Genomic DNA, 24,715 nt, shown 5'->3' with positions numbered 1-24,715 from the left:
CCTGCAGGTGGAACGCCACCTCCTCCTTCTGCAATCCGGTCAGAAGCTATTAGGGATCAAGCTGGAAAATGCGTACCTACCCTTAGCACTTTTGCTAAGAAACGAACTTCATCACTGGAGATAAAGGTAGAGTTCTTTTTAATGCCACCCCCATCAATCACTCAGTAGGATTCTGGTCTACCTCCTCTTAAATAGTTCTTGAATCAGGTATAACTAGAAACATTTCAATCCCCTTCCCACCCACCTACCCCAGTGAGAAAGATATTTATAATGGTTAGTATTGCTAACCCTGGGGTGCACTCCATTTTGATAGCAATTAAGGAAGAAAAAAAAAAAAGCACTTTTGACAACTTTGCAGCCTTTGATCAAACCACACCAAGAGGCATGTTACATGGTAACTATAAAGCACCATGCCAATTATCTTAAATCCTGCTCTCCCTTAAGCTCATCATGACCTGTTTCAGTGTCCTGTAACTTATCCTGCTTAGCATCAGTAAGTGGTCAACTTAAAAGATATTAAAAACAAAGGAACCAATCACCCCCAAATGACTTCTATAAAACAAGTATTTCTTAACTTTTTATTGACATTGGCAAATTAAAATAGAATAAATTAACAAGTATTTTTTCAAAAAAATGTTTTGTACAAAAATACTGTCAAAATTTCCTAAAAAGCTTTCAACACAGTAGTATCTTTTCATGTACTGAATATAACTATTAGCACAGTGTCAAAAATGTTGAAGACAGAAACAAAATAAAAATCTGTGAAATGTTTGCCACCAACGACATTCCACACCCTATTATCGTCTGTACATATGGGGGGAAGGGGGACAGCCAACTTGAAAGGGAACAGTATGACTTTTCCTGACCCAGAACGGTTTTTGGCCCACATCTGTTTAATCTTCCAGTTTAGCATATCTGAAAAAAAAAAAGAAATTAAATCTGCACTCAAATGCATAGTTAAAAAAAAAAAATAAAACGAGATGGCAGAATTTGTGCAGTTAATATCTGCCCGTCAAACTTCATGCAGCAACTAATGTAATTTTTCCTTTCACTCCTAAATCTGGATGCAGTTCGGTCATTTGAAACCATCTACAAAATCCACAAGATTAAGCAGTTTGCCAAGATTAATATCTTAACAGTTGAGCACTGGAGAAAGTGAGGGAATAAGGAGTAAAAACAACAACAACAACAACAACAAAAAAGACCAAGTTAGCTAGATATTTCAAACTACATAAGGGACGGGAATGTCAAGGCTACAAAAACAAACAAGAACAGGAAAAAAAAAAAAAAAAAAAAGAAGTGGCAGCAATTTTTTTTTTTTTAAACCAATTTGTACAAGTTTTTAGTTTACTTTGTTTCCAAGCTCTCAAACCTTTCAGGCTGTGAAAAGTGAGATACTGTGTCTAAAGGGAATGTTTCTTTTTTTTTTTTTTTTTGAATTCACACCGAAGAAGTTGGGGGGAGTGAAGGAGGGGGAGGGTTGATTTCTTCCCCACACCCTACCCCGCGTGGGAGAAGGGGGAGGGGGCTTGCAGATCGAGTCAACAGCTTACTCTGCTGGGCTGCTGTTTGCATACGAAGTCCGTCATAAAATCAAACTCATTTTGCCCCAGCCAGAGTTCCGGCAGCTCCTTGATGCGGTCCAAACCCATTTCTATCACTAAGGACATAAGCACTTCCTCGTCGATGAAATCGGTGTCTATGACATTGGGCGGCAGCATTGCAGCAGGGACGTGAGCCACCGAGGCCGGCATGTTGCTGCCGCTGCCGCCGCCGCCGCCGCCGCTGCTGCCACCCGCGCCGCCGCTGCCGCCCGCGCCGCCGCCCGAGGTGCCACCGGTGCCGCCCGGGGTGCCGCTGCCGCCCGTGCCGCCGGGGGTGCCGCTGCCGCCGCTGTGCTTGGGGTTGCAATCTCGGAAGTGCTGGTTGGTCCCGTTCATCTGGTGGCCCGCGGCTGGGTGCAAATCCGGCATGTAGTGGTTGTGGGGGTAGGGGTGATGGTTGAAATACTGGTTGTTAAGCTTCTGCAGCTGCATGCTGGCGGGCAGGGAGCCACCCTGGCTCGCCACCGGGGGACCCATGAACTGGGAGTTGTTAAACCTGGCGGCGGGGGCCAGCGCGCTCGGGGGGTGCCCTCCGTTCACAGTCCCCGGCCCCATGGCGTGCCGGATGCCGCTGGTGGCATTGAGGTTGCCGGCACCGTAGTGTATGTGCTCGCCCATGAGGGCGTTGAAGGCGTGCTGCGGCTGCTGCTGCTGGTGGTGATGGGGGCTCGGGAACTGACCCATGCCCATGCGGTGGGCAGGGTGGTGGTGCAGCCCGTTGGTGCCGTCGGGGAAGCGCCCGTGGTTCATGGCCAGCATATGGTCTGCCATTTCCAGTCCTGAAAAGTGAAACGGGCAGACGGCTCAAGACCCCGCGCCACACGTGTCGCCCACCAACCCTGGCGCACCCCACTTGGTTCGCCCTTGTCCCTCAAGGCTTTTCCCACCCCCGGGGGAAGGGGAAGCGCCCGTCAGCTGGGTACCACGAAAACACACACACACAACACAACACACACACACACCCTCTTCCAAAGGATGCCACTTCCAGGAGCCCCGTGCACCCGAGCTCGCCACCTCGGCGGACCTGCCAGCCCCAGCGCACAGCCCGAGGCGCTGCACGATCCGGGTGTGGGTAAGAGGGGAGGGGGCTGGAGAGGGGGGTCACCGGAGCCCACACCCCTCCCTCTCTAATAAAGGAAGTGCCCCGTCGCCCGGCCGCGAACTTCAGGCATTCGATCAGCCCTCCTCATCCTGTTGTTGTACATCCTGTTGTTATTATTCCCCCAGCTCCGCCTCGCGCTCTTCCTCCGGGCGAGCCCAAGCCCTCGGAGGACGAAGCTGGCAGGAGCACACACACACACACCCCCCCTGCGCCCCGCACACCCCATCCCCCGGGCCGGCTTCTTACCTTCCGTCTTGGCGATGTGGGCTCGGAAGAGCGCGGGCGGGCGGGCGGGCGGGCTCGTGGGGTCCGGGAGCGGCTCAGCAGCTCATAGACGGGGCCTCGGGGCGACGCGGGACGCGGGGAGCGCGCGGGGCGAGGTGGGCGCCGAGGTGCTCGCGGCGGCCGCTGGAGCAGACTCCGGAGCAGTTTCCCTTTTTTCTTTTTCCCTCCGCTGCTGTCCTCCCGGCTCGGCTGGACGGCCAGGCAGCTGCCAACAATGAGCAGTGTTTCTCAGGGCTCCGGCCACGCTTAATATAAGGGATTTCAGGAAGGGCGGAGCGAGCGCCTCCCCGGCGGACGCGGCCAATACACGGATGCCGGAGTTGCTGCGCCCTGGACCGGGTTACCACCCCCCCCCCCTCCTCCCAACTCCAACCCCACACCAACAGCGTCCCCGCAGCCCCGGCCGCACGTGCGCAGAGGCTGCGCGTCCAGGAGCCGCCCCGATCTCCTCCCCACCCCCAGAATCTCGTTTCCTTCTGGACCCCAGATGCTCCGGCCCGGTCTGCACCTCCCGAGCTAGGGGCTGATACTCCGGGCCACCCCGCCCTGTAGATGAGAGCTCCGTCCGTGGGGAGCTTGACGAACTCCCCGCCTCCTCGGGCCACCTCTCCCCATCCCCCCACCCCCCAGCACCAGGCTCACCTAGAGATCTGCTCTGCCCTCTACAGGAAACGGGGGTCCCTTCAGCACCCCAGGTTCTGCGCAGTGCCTCTCTCGGTTTGGCAGAAGCCCTCCTCACCCAGGGCTGCGCAGGATGGCTGTGCTTTCCCGAAAGGTTGGATTTTTTTTTTTAAGCCCAGAGCCAGTAAAGCTTTCTCCCTTCAGCGCTCTTTGCTGAGCCGGGCCTTTGTGTTTTTATGGGGACAGCAGATCAACCTAACCTAGACGCATTCTATGTGCACATGCATTTTATTTTATTTTATTTATTGTATCATTTTTGTTTTCGCCCCGACTTCTTCCAAGGACAGGAGCTTGGGGGCGGGGAGCGGCCGCGGCTGCAGGTGGACGGCGCGCGCACCGCTCTCAGACCCGGCGGCCTCCGTTCCTGCGCTCGCTGATCCGCTCCGTGATTTCGGGCCAGCTCCGCGCTCCCGGGGTACGTGTGCTTTTGCTAAGTTTGCGTTTGCAGCTCTTGGTAGCTTTGGCATCCGAGCTGAGGCGTCCCTGCTCTGTAAACAAACTCAGCGATCCTCGTCCCCAGATCCACCTTTTTGCGCGCGCGCGCGCACACACACACACGCACGCACACACACAGTTATACATGCATGCACACACACACACACACACTCGCTCACTCTTACTTGCCTCTGCTATTGCCCGGGGAAGGTGGTGTGTGTGTGTGTGTGTGTGTGTGTGTGCAAACCTGCACAACCTCCCTCCGGGGCTTCAGCCTGACTGACGGTTTGGGGTTGATTTAGAAGCAAACGGGCTTGCAATTAAGAAATTCGAGGGCTGAGTAAGGCTGCCGCTGCCGGAAAAGGAAAACAAATAGCCTTGGTAATCGCTTTGTAAATAAAGTCGTTTCGGAGGTGGGCACGTAGCGGCAAGTCCCGTATGGCACCGTGTTGTGCGCGCACACACCTCTGGGACTCTTCCTTTTTAGTGAAATTGTTCAGTGAAGCAATAGGCGGTGATAATAATAACCTTGCTTGCAGAACGCGGCACGACGAGCCCGGTCGCCCATTTGGCTCATTGACTTGCAAATAAAACCCTTAACACCGGTCTAGGCCACTACCCAGTAGGAGCCCTTCTGGCTTTCCTGAATGGGCAAACCGACTTGTTTCTCTAGCACCCAGACCAGGCTGCTCGGAAGCGTGGATCTCTCTTTCTATGTGGTTAAAGAGAGACTTTAGCGCTCCGAATAAGGACTTCTGCACACAGTTGTTTCTTCCTAACTCCATTGGCCATCGAAGACTTCCTGCTGCAGAGAGCCCGTCCCCACCCCCACCCGGTTTCCTTTTCTCTCTTCTAGCCCACAAGACTTTGTAGACCCTGTTTCTTGAGGACTGGAAATTCTGATACATTTCCCCATTCCGTAATTTGCCAGAGACCGAAACCTGATGATTTTTCCTTGTCACTCCTCTGTCTTCCTCTAGCTAGCCATATTTAAACAAACAAACAAACACCCCAAAAAGAACAACAGAAGCCACATTTGTCTTTCTCTTTCTCTCTCTTTTTCAGGGGCTCCAACATTTATAACCCTGTATGCAAATACTTTTTGAATCGTCTAAAAAGGTTTACTTTTTATGGAGAAGTGAGCTCGGAATAGATTGTTTTTAAGTGTCAGCCACTGTCCTCACCCGTAGGGCAAAAGTTGGAGAATCCAAAGAGTCAGAAGAGATCTGAAAGGACCCTTCCTTCCTATCAGAGAGAGAGAGAGAGAGAGAGAGAGAGAGAGAGAGAGAGAGAGAGAGAGAGAGAGAGAGAAATATTGGCCAACCTAGATTAAGTTTTTTGGATAGTTTCTGCTTTTTGACTTCCCTTGTTGTGCAGTGTCCGGCAACACAAGGAACACCTGAATGCCTAATGTGAACTTCTCCTGCAGCCATGGAAAGGTAGACACCATCCAGCTCCGGGTGATTCTATACAGTGTTGGGAAATCTCTGGAAAGGTCATGTGCCCATCCCCCAATCTCTTAAAGGGAAAAATAAGTGCTTCTGGGGCCAGCTGGAGGGAACAGGGGATGCTCTGCTCATTTGTTCCCCTCTTGTGTGTGTTCCCTAAAGTGCCAGGCATTTCTTACTGCCTGGAGATACAAACAAGATAGGAACTCATGGTCAAGAGAAGGAGCCAGATAAACAGATTATGCATACAGTGTGGTAAACGCCCAAGGGTTTGACAGAGCTCAGAGGAGGGACACGACATCCTCTCTTGTGGGCTTGTGGGCATTGGGAGGCTTCCCAGTGGACATGGTGACTAAGTCAAGGCCTGAACTGTGTAAAAGCTTGGCCACACATATGAAGGAGTCAAGGTAAAGATGGGCGCAACAATGTGGAAAGGTACATTGAGGCTGGATCCCAAGGGCTTTGTTTCTGCAAACAGAATTTGGACTGGGTCCCAGAGACACCAGTGGGGTGTGGCTGGAAGCTTGGGAGCCTGTGAGGTCATGTTGTGGAGCATGGATTGAGACCAATTAGCCTGGAAATAGGGAGTCCAGTCACAGGCTAGTTACAGTGATCCAAAGGTACAGAAAGACCCATGTAACTAGAGTTTGATCCCGGGGACCTTGAAGGGAGTGACTTATCTCTGCTCCTGCCAGGGCCCGATGGCTGCATTCAGGACTGGCATACCAGGACACCGTGCCCAAACAACAAAACGTTATTGTCTGTTAGTTCTGGAAGCCAGAAGTCCAAGGTCAGGAGTTGGCAGGATTACTTTGGAGGACTGTGGAAGGTAGTTCTCTCTGTCCCTCTCATATCTTTTGGTTTGCTGGCAGCACTTGACAGTTTTGGTGGCAAATGGGTCACTGATCTCTGCCTTCTTTTTCCCATGTCATATCCCCTCTGTGTCTGTACCCCTTGTTTAAATTTCCCCCTTTTATAAAGATACCAGTTGTGTTGGATTAGAACCTATCGTAATGACCTCATTTGTACTTAGTTACCCCTGGAAAGATCCTATATTCAAACCAGATCATATCCTGAGGCACTAGAAAATTTATTTATTTATTTATTTTAGAGAGAGAGAGAGGGAGAGGGAGAGGGAGGGGCAGATAGAAAGAGAGACTGGGTGTACCAGGGCCTTCAGGTGCTGTGAATGAACTCCAGATGCATGCATCACCTTGAGCATCTGGCTTACATGGGTCCTGGGGAACCTAACCTGGGTCAGCTAGCTTTGCAGGCAAGCTCCTTAACCACCAAACCATCTCTCCAGCCCAACATACCATATCTTTTTAGGAGGATACAATGCAGCTCATAACAGTGGTGAAGAAACAGAATTGCAAGGTCCCCACTGCTGAGGGAGAAACTGCCTGGAACGTTCTTGTCACATGCTCTGATGGCCCATGTTCTCATTTCCTAATGTCTCTGCTCTCATTCCAACTCAGAGGTCCTCCTCCGTGTCCCACCCAAAGAGCAATTACTCTCTTTGTTGTCTTTACAGGACTTGACTTTTTCATAGTGAATTGACTGTTTTAACACCTCCCTCACTAGAAGCTCCTGGGGAGTCAAGAGGTAGTTTCTAGCTCCTTCTGGGTCTGAAACAAGACCTGGCATGGATTAGTTTCTCACTGACGATGAATGAGTGAATGAACTAGGAGTGAAAGACTGCACCAGTTCTAAGGGAACCAATATGAAGAGTCAAGGAAAAGTCTCTGGAGGTCAGAGGGAGAAAATCCCAGCATGTTGAAAAGGAGAAAAGCTCCCTGCCGCAGCGTACATGGTGGCCTGTCATTCACTTAGGCAGAAGTGTCATGTATGGGAAGGTAGCTCACCAGGGGATCACGAGCTGCTCAGTAATAGGAGTGGAGGAAGGGCCCGCGTTCCTGTAAACTTTTAGCTGACATAGAGTTTTTACCTAAGCTGAGAAAAGACATTGAAAATGTATTAAAGGGCTCATATTTGTGTTTCACATTGTGTTTCCCACTTTACCTGAATAATATGAACTCACTTAATCTTTAATAGGCATGGATTATTTTCATTGCTTTAATAAGGAGGACTTTGAATATTAGAGTTTTAAGAAAGTGAAAACAAAATAAGAAAACATAAAGTTGAAGGAGAGGCATAGTGAAAAGAATTAGAATGCTAGAGAGACTATGAACACATAATCTATAGAGGCAGAATCTCTTTAAGGAGACCAGCACCATGTTCAAGTTGAATAAACAATGGCTTTACATGTACATGTGCATGTCAAAATTAAACCTGTGTCACTATGGACTTATGGATTTGGTTTTAATTAATGAGATACCATTTCACTTGACATTTTGCTAAGTTCTGAATGGAATTTTCACCTTCATGCATTTTCCAATTCAATAGGCATGAAGCCATTAGTCTACAAGGGCCAGCGAAATGTTGATGCTAAGAAAGGGTCTCTGAGCTGACCTCAGACAAGAAGTCGGCAAAGTAAAGATTTTGGGATTTCATCATCTCTGGAGATCCGGATTCGACAGATTGAGAGTGGATCTCTGGGACCTATGAATTTCCACTTTTTCTGATTTGTGTGTGTGTGTGTGTGTGTGTGTGTGTGTGTGATGCTGAGCAAATAATCCACCACTGTATACTTTTTGTTTGTTTGTGGGTAGGATCTTACTCTAGCTCAGGCTGACATGGAAATCATTCTGAAGCCCCAGGCTATCTTTGAACTCATAGCAATACTCCTGCCTCAGCCTCCTGAGTGCTGGGATTACAGATTAGAGCCCTCACAATGGACTCTTGCACACATTAATTTTTTTTATTAATTAGTTTTATATTCAGCAAATACAGTCAGTTTGGTACCATTATTAGGCTCATCCGTGACCTACCCTCTCCCCTTGGCCCCTCCATGTTGAGGTATATGGGTCATGCATTGTGGAGTTAGCCCACAGTTATGGGTAAGATAAATGTCTCTGCATATCATGACCCAACATGGGGCTCTGACATTCTTTCCACCCCCTCTTCCACAAAATTTCCCTGAGCCATGTTGGGTTCATTTTTGGTCTGCTTCAGTGCTGAGGTGTTGGGGGCCTTTGGGTCTCTGGCTCTCTGATTTGGTAGGAGTTGATTTTTGTTTGTGTTGATCTCCTTCACCCTTGTGCTGATATCTGGTTCATCAGGAAAACAGCACCCTTGCTTGTTTCGCCAATTTTTCTTAGTTTCAGCTGGGGCCCTTTTGAGGTATGATGGGGTGGCTCTCTCCTTAGGATCTACATATATCTGAAAAAGAGAAGCAGTTTCTCCAACAGAGAGTAAGTTAGCACCAGGACAAATGAGATAACCATTACTTTTTTTTTTAATTTTGTTTATTTTTATTTATTTATTTGAGAGCGACAGAGAGAGAGAGAAAGGTAGAGAGAGAGAGAGAGAGACAGAATGGGAGCTCCAGGGCCTCCAGCCACTGCAAACGAACTCCAGATGCGTGTGCCCCCTTGTGCATCTGGCTAATGTGGGTCCTGGGGAATGGAGCCGCGAACCGGGGTCCTTAGGCTTCACAGGCAAGCGGTTAACCACTAAGCCATCTCTCCAGCCCACCCTTACTTTTTTTGATAGAGAATTTAATAGGTGTAGGCCCTCTTGTAGCCCATGATTGATGGTAGCTTGATAATGGACAGTGGGCTTATGTTTGGATATGGTTCTGACTTGTTTCCCAGCTCCAGCTATGGGTCCTGGACCACTGAGGGGATCAGCTAGCCAAACCAAGAGCAGTTGTTTCCCCACCATGGCTGTGTGCCACTATTGCACCTGTGTGGGCATCACAACAGATTATTTGCTGCTAAGTAGGTAAGACCATGAGTTGCTTGGACATCTATTGGTCATTTTCCCCCAGTTGCCCATGTAGCACCTTCTGGCACTAAACGTGCTGACTGTCTGGGGACTGACTCTCTTCCAGCTTCCAGCCATGCCATTCCATTTTACGTGTCAATCACAAAAGGTGTCTTCAGCAGTAGGGTCTTAACACTAACCTTTGGTGGGTTATCAAGTACTCGGACAGAAATCTGTCTTTCTTTTAGGAAACCTTGTAGGTCTCTCTGATCAAAAGCTCATTGTGGATGATAGCCACATGTCTTGTACACTTTTGAAAAAGCTTCTCTGTTGGTCCTAGTGAGGTTTGCAAATCACCTCCTTGACCCGGGTGGTAGACAGCCAGGGCTATTGTCACAAGGTTTATGGGGACAGCATGAGCCTATTTTCCTGGGTTGCTACCAGTTCCTGCCTCCCTTGTGCCCACACCTGGAATTTTGCTTGTTCTTGAAGGTCTGCTCTGATGTTTGCTCCTCCTCCTTTCTCTTCCCTGAGACGGAAAGAATTCTGCTTTCCCTGCTGCTGCTTAGGAATTTTGCTGAGATCTTCCTATTTGAATGATTCTGACTTGAGTCATGTTTGTTTGAGCCTTCCTGTAGCTCTTTCAGTTGTCGCGGAGGTTCCTTGGTGAAACCCAAGGGCTGTATAATGCTGTGGGCAAAACAACATTAACTTTGCTGGCACTGCCATAATCAAGTCAGACTGAGAGGCTGCATCAAAGCAAATTTACTTCTTGGCCCGGAGAGATGGCTCATCAGTAAAGGAGCTTGCCTGAAATGCCTAATGACCCAGGTTCAATGCCCCAGTACCTACAGAAAGCCAGATGCAGAAAGTGATGCGCACATCTGCAGTTCATTTGCAGCAGCTGGAGGGTCTGGCATGGCCATTCTCTCTCTCTCCCCCCCCCTCATTTTTCTTGCTGTATCCTGCTGCTTGTGCATGCACATGTGCACACACACACACACACACACACACACACACAGAAATTGAATTCTCCCAGCAAGAAACAATAGGTCCTGTTTGTTTTGAGGACCCTCTCCTAGTTGGCCAGTGTCCACCTTGCTCTGTCCTCCTGTGGCCTTTCCTCCATGTGCTGCACCTCCTGTGTTCTTCCTGTGTGTACACATTGCCTTTTTAAAAATAAAGACACCAGCTAGATTAAATAAGATCCACTGCAATGGCCCCCTTTTAATGTCACCAACTCTTTAAGCCCTTATCTTCAAATATTGCTACATATAGCCGGGTGTAGTGGCGCACGCCTTTAATCCCAGCACTTGGGAGGCAGAGGTAGGAGGATCATCATGGTTTAAGGCCAGCCTGAGACTACAGAGTGAATTCCAGATCAGCCTGAAATAGAGTGAGACCCTACCTCAAACTACAGAGTGAATTCCAGATCAGCCTGAAATAGAGCGAGACCCTACCTCAAAAAACAAAAACGCAAAACCAAATATTGCTACATACAGAAGAAGTGGGTTAGCTTTTCATCATAGGAATTTGGAGGGGGCACAATTCAGCCTGAGTCACAGGTTTAAATGCAAATTCATCACAGGTAGTTATCTTATTAGTTTAAAACTTTAACCATAAAATAGGGGACATTGACATTGGTTTTAAAGTTGGCTTACCTCTCCTGAAAGGCAGAAGAAAACTCCAGTGACTGGACAGTAAGAGAAAACTCTATCAAAACAAGATTAAATTCACTAAGAAAAAAAAAACTGCATAGGCTGCACCAAGACAATAACAAATGACACGGGTGTTGAATGGAAGATTATTGAGTAATAAGTACAACCAAAAAAAAAAAAAAAATCAAAAGAAGGGGATGCCCTGAGCTGTTGGCTGGTTGGATCAAATGCACAATGGAGTGCTATTATTAAAAAGAAAACAACTTGAAGGGTATGATGAGAAAAGGTATCACATGATAGAGCTGGAAGTAATCCTTTTGCTGAACTTGGCTCTTCTTAAGTTGGTTTGCAATGTTACATCTTAATAAAGACGTGCAGAAACCTAAGAAGGTTTATTTTTTTTTTCTTAAAAAGGAAATATATTTTAAAAGGCTGGGAAATGGGACTTAGAATGGTATTTAATTTGGAGGGGAAAGGACTGTCAGGTGACTTAGTCCATATGTTCTGGTGTACGCACAGGGGGACGAACATGGTGGATCTTTTCCAGATGTTTTCTGGTTCCACTGAGACAAAGAAGAAGGAAAGCGTTTTGAGAAAGAGAGCTTTCGGTCAGTGGTTTCCAACCTGCATTTTGGAGAGACTTGACTTTCTCCATGTCACTTTTACGTGCTCAAAGTATTAAGGGTTTCTGTTTTATTTTGTTTAAAGGCATCATTCTGATGTTAAGCAATTATGAAAACAAACCCTTTGGATAATACCTAAAAATCATGGGCCTCTACTTCTGGGTGGGACTTTAAAAAAATAATCATTTATCCAAACTTCTTCATTCTCTAGAGGAGAAATCTGAGGTGCTGAGAGGTTAAGTGACTTGCTCATCAAAGACTTCCTAAATATCAGGGCTTCAAAACATCAGTGCAATGATCAGAGGAGGCTGTGTGCAGGAGGACTTCAGCGGGACAGGAGAGGGAAAAGCGGAACTTCAGGGGAACGGGACAGAGGCGCTTTGAATGGCTGTGATCATCTCCCGGCTTGAGCTCTAGCTCATAGCCTTGTAGAAACTGGTGAACAAATTGCCTATCAGTTTCTGCTCTTTCAAAAAATATGAAGTAAGTTTATTACGGACTTTGTTTTCAGCTCCAACTGTACTTTGTGGGAATTTGAGTGTGAGCGAGTGAGCTTCCAGAGCAGTTGTCCACAGCTGGGACGTATGCTGCTCTTAGCTTAATACGCATGTTGCAGGCTCGTTTGAGAGTCTCACAGCTTTAAGTGGATTTCTGGTTGCTTTGCTTTTGGATTTTGCAGACGGGGTCTTGCTGTGCAGCCCAGACTAATTTCAAACCCTCAATCTTTCTACCTCACCCTCCTGAGTATTGGGGGGGGGGGTCACAGGAGTACAGGCACCAACATTCAACCTTTAAGTATTTTCAATTCTTTGTCATGTATGGAATTTTTATGTAAAGACAGAAGACTGATGGTCCTGAATAAAATAAATCATTGAGAAATGTGATTATGATAATTATTTTGCAAATGACTTATGACAATGTTCACCTCATCCAGGAGTTGCATTTGCAAAATGAAAACTCTTATATTGTGCAAATACATAATTCTAGGACTCAAAGATCAATACTAAGCATCATGATGACTACACCCAAGTCAGCCTTCAGTTTATTAGAAAGAATGAGTCAGCTAGGCATGGTGGCACACACACTTAATTCCAGCATTCAGGAGGCAGAGGTAGCATGATCACTGTGAGTCTGAGGCCAGCCTGAGACTACATAGCGAATTCCAGGTTAGCCTGGGCTAGAGTGAGACTGTACTTCAAATAAATAAATAAATAAAATAACACAAACAACAACAAAAAGAACGAGTCAACTACCATCTGTAACAAACAAACAAAGCACACATATGAATTTTCAAAATCTTCACTGAGGGCTATGGACATGGCTCAGTGGTTAAAGGTGCTTTCTTGCACTGCCAGATGCACTAAGTGGTGCATGCGTTTGAAGTATGTTTACAGTGGAAAGAGTCCCTGGCAGGTCCAGGTCCAGGTCCATCCTCTCTTTTGTCTTAAAACAAAATGCCTTTAACATTTTCAGCTGAGGGCTGGAGAGATGACTCAGAGGTTAAGACATTTGACTGCAGAGCCCGATGACCTGGGTTTGATTCCCTAACACCCAAACAAACCAGATGCACAATGTGACTTATGCATTTGGAGTTTGCAGCAGCTGGAGGCATTGGCACACCCATCCGCTCTCTTCTATCACTCTCTTTTGTAAATAAATAAATAAATAAATAAATAAAAATATGTTTAAAAATCTCAACTGATTAGAACATATTTTCCTAGCTAAGTTTTTAAAAATATTTTAAAAAATTATTTATTGATTGATTTATTTATTTGAGCATGACAGACAGAGAGAGAAAGAGGCAGAGAGGGAGAGAGAGAATGGGCGCGCCAGGGCCTCCAGCCACTGCAAACGAACTCCAGATGTGTGTGCTCCCTTGTGCATCTGGCTAATGTGGGTCCTGGGGAATCGAGTTTCGAACCAGGCTTCATAGGCAAGCGCTTAACCACTAACCCATCTCTCCAGCTCTAAATATTTAATTGTATTTATTTATCTGAGAAAGAGAGAATATGATCTCTAGATACATGTACTATATGGTGCTTTCTTTTTTTAATATTTTATTTTTATTTAGTTAGTTGAGAGGGAGGGAGAGAGCGAGAGAGAGAGAGAGAGAGAGGGAATGAGGATATGGGTGTGCCAGGGCCTCCAACTACTGCAAACGAACTCCAGATGCCACTCTGTGAGTCTGGCTTATGTGGGTCCTGGGGAATTGAACCTGGGTCCTTAGGCTTTGCAGCCAAGCTCCTTCACTGTTAAGCCATTCCTCCAGCTCCCTAGCTAATTTTTTATGTTTAAAGCTGAAGAACTAAAAGTCTTAGGAAATGAAAACATTTTGTCAGTTTCTGATCTTATAATATGCAGGTATAGCTCATATATTTAAATATGTACTTAATCTAAGATCCAAAGAGAATATATTCTGTTCAGAATTTACCAGTAACTCATGCTTTTCTTTATATCCTTAATTGAAAAGATATCATGCAACAATAAGTCTACTGTGTCAAAAAAGCTCTTTTTAGGGCTGGGAGGATGGCTCAGCTGGTAAGGCACTTTCCTGAAATACTTAATGATGAGAGTTCAGTTCCCCAGTACCCCTGTAAAGCCAGATGCACAAGGTGGGACATGCATCTGGAGTTCTTTTGCAGTGGCTATAGGCCCTCGTGTGCCCATTCTCTCTGTCTCTCTTCTCTCTTTGCTTGCAAATAACTAAATAAAAATATTTTAAAAATATTTTAGGCTGGGTGTGGTGATGCACACCTTAAATCCCAGCACTTGGGAGGCAGAGATAGAAGGATGGCAGGAAGTTCGAGTCCATCCTGAGACTACATAAGTGATTTCCAGGTCAGCCTGGGCTAGAGTGAGACCCTACCTCAAAAAACAAAACAAAACAAAACAAAACAAAACAAAACAAAACAAAACAAAACAAAACAAACAAAAAAGCTTAGTAAGCTCTTTTTATACTTATGTAATAAATACTAAAAATTGAGTCAAAATAAATTTCACATCACATATTTCTAAAACATATTTTGTGTGAACTCTCTTCTTTTTATGTCATGCAAAAATGTTTTAAAATGACCTAAAAATACCTAAATGGTTCAGAGATAATAATGAGGTGATTCCCGAGACAAGAATGTTGAAACATACTGGTTCATTCCAATCCTTCTTAAGAATAATATATAAAGCCTTTCCAAAAGAAAAGAAATGATCTCTAAAGTCTCAAATGTTTAATTAACTCATTTTATTATATTCCTTATACATATGAAAATATAAAACAACACGTGATCTTACATTTAAGGCTCCTTTGTAATGGCAATACTAGAACACATTTATGTTTCAAACAGGAATGAAACTGCAGAACCAATAAACTTTGAAATGAACTACATTCAAATGGCAGATTTTGCAGTGTGAATCTAGCAACAACTACAGCACACTTTTTTTTTTCCCTATTGAGTTCAGTTGGCTAATGCTACAGTATTTCAAGCAAGAAAATTCTTTATGTGATCCACTCCAAAAAATTTCCTATATCCCAGCACTCAGGAGGCCAAAGTAGGAGGATTATTGTGAGTTCAAGGCCAGCCTGAGACTACGTAGTGAATGTCAAGTCAGCCTGGGCTAGAGCAAGACTCTATCTCAAAAATAAATAGATAAATAAACTTTCCTACAGCAGACCATAATGTCATTTACTTTAAAATGGTACACACGGGCTGAAGAGATGGCTTAGCAGTTAAGTGCTTGCCTGTGAAGCCTAAGGATCCTGGTTTGAGGCTCGATTCCCCAGGACCCACGTTAGCCAGATGCACAAGGGGTCACACATGTCTGGAGTTCATTTGCAGTGGCTGGAAGCCCTGGCGCATCCATTCTGTCTCTCTCTGCCTCTTTCTCTGTCTGTCGCTCTCAAATAAATAAATAAAAATAGACCAACAAAAAATTAAAATGGCACACACATTACACACATATTAGAACCACTTTTGTTTGTTTTGTACTAATATTCAATACTTAAAAATAATGTGACTTTTACTATTGTAGTTGTAAACAACAGTACAAGTTTGAAAAATTATCATCTAAGACACTCACAATAGGCTTCTAATTTGTTGAAGATTATGGCACAAGGGAAACATAAAATTAAAGAATTCTTTTAAAAAATTTGTATTTATTTATTTGCAAGAGAGAGACATAAAGAGAGACAGAGGGGTAGGGAGAATGGTCACACCAGGACCTTTAGCCATCAAAAACAAACTCCAGATGTGTGTGCCACTGTGCATCTGGCTTTACGTGGGTACTGGGGAAATGAACTTGAGTTGTTAGGCTTTGCAGGCAAATGCCTTAGTAGTTGAGCCATCTGGCCAGCCCCCAAATTAACACATTCTTGAAGAGAAAGAGTACTCTCAAAGAGTAAGACTATGAAGGATCCATGTGCATCAGGGACATAAATACTCATTTTGGTCACATTCAGTGTATTTTGGGTCTCATTATTATTATTATATATAATTGAAATCAGTGGCTGGGACAGGACAGCAATACACTAAGCCATTGGTAACTTTTTAAAATATATTTTTGTTTCTTTATATTTTTGTTTATTTGAGAGAGAAAAAAGGAGAGAGAAAGAAAGAGAGAGAGAATGGGAACATCTGGCTTTCCTGCCACTGCAAATGAACTCCAGATGCATGCACCACTTTGTGCATTGGCTTTACATGGGTACTGGAGAATCAAACCTGGGCCATCAGGCTTTGCAAGCAAGCTCCTATAACTCCTGTGCCATCTCTCCAGTCCCACCATTGGGAATTTTAATATTAACCAATTTTTTAAAATACAGATTTGGGCTGAAGAGATTGCTCAGTGATTAAAGGACTCATCTGCAAAGCCTAATGACCTGGGTTTGATTCCACAGTACCCACATAAAGCCAGATGCTCAAAGTAGTACTTGCATCTGGAGTTTGCAGCATTTAGAGACCCTGGTGCACCCATTCGCACTCTCTCTACCTCTATCTCCCTGGCTTTCTCTGCTTGCATATAAATCAATAGATATTTAAATTTAAAAAGAAATACAGGTTTCTTTGCTATAGCAGATAAACATATGACCCTAAACTGTGAATTCTATCCTGTTTTCGTGGTCACCTCACTAATTTCTTCAGTTCCCTCAATTACCACCCTGGTTGAAATTCTTATATTATCTGGGTAACAAGCAACTAGATAAGAATATGTGTATTGATTTGTAAGTTATTTTGATTTTAAATGCTATTTTTTCTTGAATTCTTATAGGTGCAATTCTTCTACGTATTTTCAACAGTCTGGTTTATAGCCTTCATTTGTGGTGAGAGAGGGATTTCTAGGATAACTTGATGTTCAGGACAACTCTAGAATCACTGTGTGAAGGTACTGGGGTAGGACCCTCAGATCTTTGAGATAAGATTATCTTCTGTGAGTGAAAGAGGGGACGTAAACACTGACAAGATAAGATCAGCATTTCTAGCAGGAAAATCCCAGCTTCCTGGCCTTGTGTGTACTTTGGGAGTTGTAACCATAAGAACTGCAGGCTCTGGAGAAGCATACCTCTCCAGTCACCACCCCCCCCCACGCATTGTAAAATAATCAGGTGTTTTCTATCGATGTCTTGTCAATCTGATGCACAAGAGAGCTGGTTCTGCTTCGAATGGATGGCTTGGGCTGAGCTGAAGCCAAGCCTTGGTTTGTGGTGGCTATACACACACACACACACACACAAAAGCGTAGAGGCAGTGACTGTTCTTAGCCCTCCATCCTTTCCTGTTTTCTCTGGATTCCATTCACCATGGATCTGTTGACATGATCTGAAACTCTAAGTTGGTGGACTCCTGTATACTGATAACTGCTGTGGTCATTGTCTAAAACTTTATAGCGATTTGACTCTGGTAAATCACATCAGGTCCCATTATTGCCCTGACTAGATATACAGTCATGGCTCATTTAACCGTTGGGGGGTGGGGACACATTCTGAGAAATGCATCATTAGGAGATTTCATCACTGTACAAATATCACAGAGCATACTTACAAAAAGCAAGAGCTAAGATGTTATGACATGATAGAGTCTTTTGGACCACCATCTTATATGTGTGTGTTCCACTGCTGACTGAAGGGTCTTTCTATGGTGTGCGACTGTAATACCTTTCAGAACCTCTCTCTCACAGTGTACTTGTTGTGACTCCTGACTACTGTCCCCATGGTGGGTAGGATCAAGCTTTTATCTTATCCTGAGTGGCATATCACCATATCCCCAATGCAAAGAAAATGCCTGGCTAACATAAGGGATCACGAAACTACATTTTAACTGATTGAGATATAGTTTCATGCCATCTTTCTTTAAAAAAAAAATGTCTTCTAGGCTTCTGGTGTGCCATTCTGTGGACCTGCAAGGTTTTTTGTTGTTGCTGTTGTTTTTTTCTGTACATCATCATCCATGTTAAATAATTCAGGAAGATCATTTATAAAATTAATCATTGCTTATATTTTCATTTTTGTTTCAGAATTTCTTTCTCAAGATTCCAAATTCTTCTTAGTCATCTAAGCTGTTCTCTGGGCCACAGTTTCCTGGGCCTCTAAGTGGCTTTGTGGCTCCTTCAAAATGCATGATCAAGGAAGCTGGAGAGATGGCTCAGCATTTAAGGCACTTGCCTGCAAAACCTAACAACTTGGGTTCAATTCCCCAGAACCCACATAAAGCCAGATGCACCAAGTGGTGCATGCTTCTTGAGTTTGTTTGCAGTGGCTAGAGGCTCTGGTGTGTCCATTTGTATTCTGCCTCCCCCGCGTAAATAAAGTTTTTATGATGTATCATCCGAAGAAAGAGAAAAAAGAGAAATATGAAAAAGAGTCAGCTCTTGGTCCCGTGGTCTGCGCCACTCACCCCTCTCCCTCCCCACACTGAAGCGTAGGTTATAGTCTCAGACTCCGCACATGAGTCATGTGTTCTTTCCTCGGGACCCAGTGTCTTTCTCAATTATCTGCTGTTGGAATGTGCGATCATGCATTTCATGAAATGTTAATATAGACACAAGTCCCCGAGCACTGTGGCACTAAGCAGGAGTCCTTTCCCTCAGTGGCTGCTTACCAGGTAGACTTTGAAAAGAGACTACAAGAAAGTAAGGCAGACATAAGGAGAAAGGTCCGGAGTTCATGGCGCTAGATGAGCTCTGCTATCTGAGATCTGAGGTGATTAGATAAGAGGTGCTCATTCCATTTGCTCTGACAGAGACTAGTTTTCCTGCATGTTAACCCCTGCCCCCCAACTATCACCACCACAAACTCCACCAGACTGGGGACTGTAACTTGTATTTGTGTCCCAGAAGAGTGTATATTCATAACAAGTCTGTATGAGTCCCAAAGGACATAAATTCAAGATAAGACGAGGAAATAAATATAGGGTCAATAACAGATTAGAAGGCATTTAAGCTCTTTTCTTTAAAAATGTACATGAGGGGCTAGGGAGATGAGTTAGCAGTTTAAGGCGTTTGCCTGAGAAGCCTATGGACCAGGGTTCTATTCCATAGAACCCAAGTAGGCCACATGTACAGGGTGGTACATGTATCTGGAGTTCATTTGCACTGGCTAGTGGCCCTGGCTTGCCCGTTTTCTACCTGCCATAAGAAATGGCTCAGTGGATAATGCTTGCTGCCCAAGTGCAAGTAGTAGAGTTCAGATCCCCAGCACCTCCAGAAATGCTGGGTACACAAGATGGCCAGCTTGTAACCTTAGCCTTTAGGAAGCCAAGGCAGGGGTACTTGGAGCAAGCTACCTAGCCGGACTACACAAATAAGTAACCTCTGGGCAAAAGTAAGAGCCTCTGCATCAGTAAACTAGAAACTGGAAAATGCTTCAGGTAGGTGCCCGGACATCAGCCTCTGACCTCCACACGCACACCCACGTCCATGCACACAGACCCATATGCACAGGAGCACGTATGCACATGTGCATGCATGTCACATGCACATTTTTAAAGGCTTTAGGTTTTTAAAAATATTTTATTTATTTGAGAGAGAGGAAGAGGCAGATAGAAGCCTAAGGATCCAGGTGCAATTCCTCAGGACCCACATAAGCCAGATGCACAAGATGGCACATGTATCTGATGTTTGTTTGCAGCAGCTAGAGGCCCTAACATGCCTGTTCTCTTTTTCTCTTTATCTGCCTCTCTTTCCCTTATATATATTTTTAAATTGTGGGATAATGTATATTCATTTGGTAAGCAACAAAGTGGTTTCCCTGGCTTTACATTCAAAACATTAATTAATTAATTAATTTTGGTAGAAGGGGCTTTCCCAGTTGCTTAGTTCACATAGACATTGCAGAGGCTTGTGCTGTGGCCTGCCATGGCTGACTGTCACATTGGTGGCTCTTGGTTGGACCCTTCTTCATGCTCAGGAGTGGACAAATGGGCCACAATGGTCGCGACCCCACCTCTTTGATGTAGCTACACCCCTAATCTTGAAAGGGCCTGAGAAGTAAAGAGTAGAGAGTTTTACATTTTCTTTCATCAAGTTACCAAGTCTCTGAGGAGTTCATCCAGCAGTCAGTCCACAAAATGAGACTATAAAATAATGATGAAAGTTTCACAAACGCATGCAAAAATGTGCCAGTTTCAGCCACACCAACAATGCAGGTGATGGAAGCTGGCATTTGCTTATTTATTTATTTGTTTATTTTTTAAAATTTTTTAATATATATTTGTTTGTTTGTTTAACAGAGAAGAAGGGAGGAGGGGCATGCTAAGGCTCCAGCCACTGCAAACAAACTTCAGATGCATGCACCTCCTTGTGCATCTGGCTAATGTGGGTCCTGGGGAACTGAACCTGAGTCCTTTGGCTTCTGCAGGCAAATGCCTTAACCGATAAGCCATCTCTCCAGCCCTGTTTGTTTGTTTGTTTTTAAAAAAACCACACTTTATTTATTTAGAGGTAGAGGCAGAGAGAATGGGCACACCAGGGCCTCCTAGCCACTGAAACGAACTGCAAACACATGCGCCTTTTGCACCTGGCTTTATGTGGGTCCTGGAGAATCAAGCCTGGGTCCTTTGGCTTTGCCAGCAAGCACCTGAGCCACTAAGCCATCCCTCCAGCCCTATTTGTGTTTTTGAGATGAGGTCTCCCTCTGCAGGCCAGGCTGCTCTGAAGCTCACGATGTGCCCAGTCTGGCCTCAAGCTTGAGACAATCCCCTCTCCCAGCCTCCAGAGTGCTGCATTTATCGTGCCACCATGCCCAGCCTCTACTTTGTGCTGTGTGTGTGTATGTATGTATGCACGTGCACATGCATTACGTATTTGCAGGTGGAGGCCAGAGGACAACCTTGAATATTTTCTCAGGCTCCATGTGCCCTTGTGAAAGCGGGTCTCATTGTCCTGGAGCTCCCCGAGTAGGCCAGGCTGGCCAGCTAGTTAGCCCCAGGCTCTACCTGCCTCTGCCCCTCAAGCCCTAGGATTATAAGCATGTGCCACCATGCCCAGCTTTTTTTTATTATATTTTAATTTATGTTATTTTGGAAGGGATCTATGCTCGCCACTATACCATCAATGCAGACTAGTTTATGTTATTTTGTTTTATTATTTAATCTTACTTGTTGTGGTTTTGAGACAGAGTCTTTCTACGTTGCTGGAATTACACATATGCACCACTACAATTTACAATGCACTTCTTGTGGTAGATTCATAAGAATTGCGGAACGGTAGTAATTTTCTGATGAGAGATTCCATAAATACATCCACTCCAACCCAGGCCAAGAGAGGTAAAGGCACTGGTCCAAGATCACAGAGGGAGAGAATCAAGAGCAAAGCCTGCTAGGTGTGGTGGCACATGCCTTTAATCCTAGCACTTAAGAGGCAGAGGTAGGAGGATCGCCATGAGTTCAAGGCCACCCTGAGACTGTATAAGGAATTATGGGTCAGCCTGGACTAGAGGGAGACCCTAACTCGAAAAACCAAGAAAGAAAAAAGAAAAAGTAAAGCCCGAAAGAGTTGCAAAAGATTATATAAACTGTGGAGTTCATGCCCGGTGGTTTATGTCCTGCTGCAGAGCCAAAGGCTCAATGGTATAGCCGCTGCCACGGGGAAAATCTACAAGGAAAACCAATATGGAGCCAAAGCCTCTACTGAGTACTGACCAAAGGATCATCTTGGGGTTCGCTAGGCAAATGGCCAGCATCGCTCTTACTTGTCTGCACTCTAGAAAGCTGGATGCACATCAGATAGAGAACTGGACCTCATGTGGAGGCCAAGCTGGTAGCTGGGAGTATCCCTGGAGGACAAAAGGTCACTCAACCTTGGTCAGTCAAAGGCATGGCCCCTCTTCATGGCCAAGTTCCTTCAGATCATGCCCTGAAGCCTTCTGTGGTAGGAGCCTGATTTGAAGGTGACTGAGCAGGGCAGAGGTGTACTCTGGGAGGTAAAAATGAGGGTCCATAGCTAGGAGTCTGGGCCACCAGTACAATTCAGATTCAAGGGACAACTTCTCCGTAGCTAAGAAGCATAGGCAAAAGGAAGGCTAATACTAATTATAGCCAATTACCTAGGCATTCCCCTGAAACTAATTGTTTCCCTATCAGTGCTAGAGAGACCACTTGACCACCTTTCATTACAAGTTCCCTTCGTTACCAGAAGGTTCTCGAAATGCTCAGAACATAGAGAAGAGGTGGGGATCACGGAATTGATGCCATATTGGCAGGAGAGACCCTCCCTCTGTCAGTGAGGGCAGCCCGGAAGAACCACATGCTCGAAGATCAACTGTCTGGAGAACTAACTTGGGCTGTGTGTCTACAGGAAGCTGGGAGGAATGGGGGTGTCTTATCTAGTTGGGCTGACCGGGCTGATCTAGGGGGACTGTCCTACTAGTGGGCAATGGATCCACTTTCCACAAGCCACAAAGCAACAGGGAGTGGCTAGAATCTTGACTTCTGAGAGCTGAGGTCCCATAAACTAGCTGAAGAAAGTGGTGCTGACCTCAGGCGGAGGGTCAGCACACGGTCTGGACAAGTGAATTTGAAGAGAAAGAATTTGGCAGTGTTTGTCTGCGCTGGCCATCTCCCGGAAAAAAAAACAAAAAACAAAAAAAAAACCCGACATCAGTTTGGATCCCCTGAGAAGTGTCCTCATGTGGGGAAGCCATTGTTCCCTCTGTCAACATGGCCTCTGTCAACTCTTCCGAGTAATCACTCTCTTACCTGCTCTGATTCTTTCTCCACGCAAGGAATTTCTAACCAATCATTCACTTTCTAGGAATCAGGAGTGGGTGACAAATGCATGGAGACGTTCTGCCTGGTGGCCAGAGGTAGTCCTTTCTCTCATTAAAAATGAATATATCCATGAATGTATCTAGCGATGGGTATGTACTGTCCATTAATTCTGGTGAAGGCATGTCATGTTGTAGAAAGTCTACTACGTATGCATTAACCAATAAGAGTCATGGTCTGCAACATACTGAGCCACCAAAGTGTCAATAGATGATGGCTGGCTCTCTCTCTCTGTTTCTCTAGGGCAGAGGAAAAGAGCTTATTTGCTATGAAGGCCACACCTTCTGCTTCTGATACCATTAATGTTAGCAGGTCATAAGCTAGATAAATTTGATAGCTGATAAATTTGATAAATTAGTCATCGGAGGTTCACAGATAAGCCCACCAATGTAGGATAGCCTCTGGAGGTCTTCAGCACTGAAAAGCTTACAGGCCATTGGCTGTCAGGTATTTCAATATTAACCCCTTTTGCTTTTGTTTAGTCAATTGATTCTGAGAAGAATGGGAACTTGTTGATTCAGGAATTCAAATTGGAAATTATATCCTATTTTATTTAGTAAGGAGATTTTTTTTTTCAAGGTAGTGAATCACTCTAGCCCAGGCTGACCTGGAATTCACTATGTAGTCTCAAACTGGCTTTGAACTCACAGCAATCCACCTACTTCTGCCTCTAGAGTGCTGGGATTAAATCTGTGTGCTACCATTAGGCTAAGAAATATTAATTCAACTGGCTTAGGATAATATGTTCAGTCTTAAGCCTTGAATTCAAGGGAAAAATGTCTTTAGTGGGTTTTGGACACTGAATTGTCTTACTTATAGAAATTGTCTAATAATTTACATAAGGAAGAGATGATGAGCCCTTGGGGAAATAGAAGAAAGAAAAGAGGGAGAGAGCTGCTGAATGCTGGTCATGGACAAGATAGACTGTCACTGGCCTCCATGTTCATTGTTGTATAGAATCTCGACATGGACTTGGCTGCAAAGGCCCAGAGATGTTGAGTGACTTCACTGAAGTCAGCCAGCTACCAAATGGCCAAGCTGGGCTTTACCTGACCATAAAGTTGACAGGCATTGTATCTACCTTTAAAAAGACAACGGGGGCTGGAATATGACTCCAGAATCAAGTGTTTGCAAAGTTCCTAAATCTCCTAAGTTCCTCAGCCTTTCATTCTTCTCTTATCCGTTTTAAGAAACATCCATTTAAGAAACAGCAGCATTATTTCACATGAGAAAGAGGAAAATATTCCTTCCTGTCCTTCTTCCTACTTTCCCTTTGCTGTCCCACTCTGAATAAAAGAAGCTTTCAAAGGATAAGGTAAGACGTAAAATAGCAAGAGATAAACCACAAAAGAGGCGGGACAGTGGAGAATGCTTTTGGTAAGTTCTGAGCTTCCTGGTAGCCAAAACAAGAGGACAAAGACATCAGCTTACATGGCTGTCCTTGCCCAGTCAGGACATGTTAATTGGGAAAAATAAAGGTTTTTGTTTTGTTACTTCAGCTTTGAGGGGAAAAAACAGCAACAAACAATTATACTGTTATCTTGAAAAGTTATATGAGTGAAATAATATTAGAGTTTAATCAAAAATAACAAACTAATTTTTCTTTACAGGTGACTTTTTTGACAGGCACCCCTGGCACAGTGGTAAATTTTGGTTGTTTATTCCATGGGACACAATAAGTTTTGATTTTTCTTTATTTTTTAAAAAAGTGTTCCCGCAAGCATGATGACCTCGGTTGGGCCCAAGAGTTCACTTAAAATGAGCTGAATGTAGCAGCCTATGTGTGTGATCCCGGCTCTGGGGAG

The 24,715-nt window shown here is 44.9% G+C and overlaps 1 protein-coding gene across 1 annotated transcript; it reads right to left on the bottom strand.

The window, feature by feature from the left end:
* Positions 1-564: 564 nt before the first annotated feature.
* On the bottom strand, positions 565-3,011 carry Cited2 (Cbp/p300 interacting transactivator with Glu/Asp rich carboxy-terminal domain 2). The gene is made up of 2 exons (XM_045158718.1): positions 2,953-3,011; positions 565-2,383 (listed from the first exon to the last, which is right to left on the bottom strand). Exon 2 carries the CDS (start codon positions 2,373-2,375, stop codon positions 1,542-1,544), a length of 834 nt encoding a protein of 277 aa, XP_045014653.1. The 5' UTR covers positions 2,376-2,383; positions 2,953-3,011; the 3' UTR covers positions 565-1,541.
* Between the last annotated feature and the right edge of the window lie 21,704 nt (positions 3,012-24,715).

Source organism: Jaculus jaculus, chromosome 9, assembly GCF_020740685.1.
Source record: "Jaculus jaculus isolate mJacJac1 chromosome 9, mJacJac1.mat.Y.cur, whole genome shotgun sequence".
Lineage (NCBI taxonomy): Eukaryota > Metazoa > Chordata > Mammalia > Rodentia > Dipodidae > Jaculus > Jaculus jaculus.
Note: the sequence above shows the minus strand (reverse complement) of the source record. Positions and strands in the feature narration are given on the sequence as shown.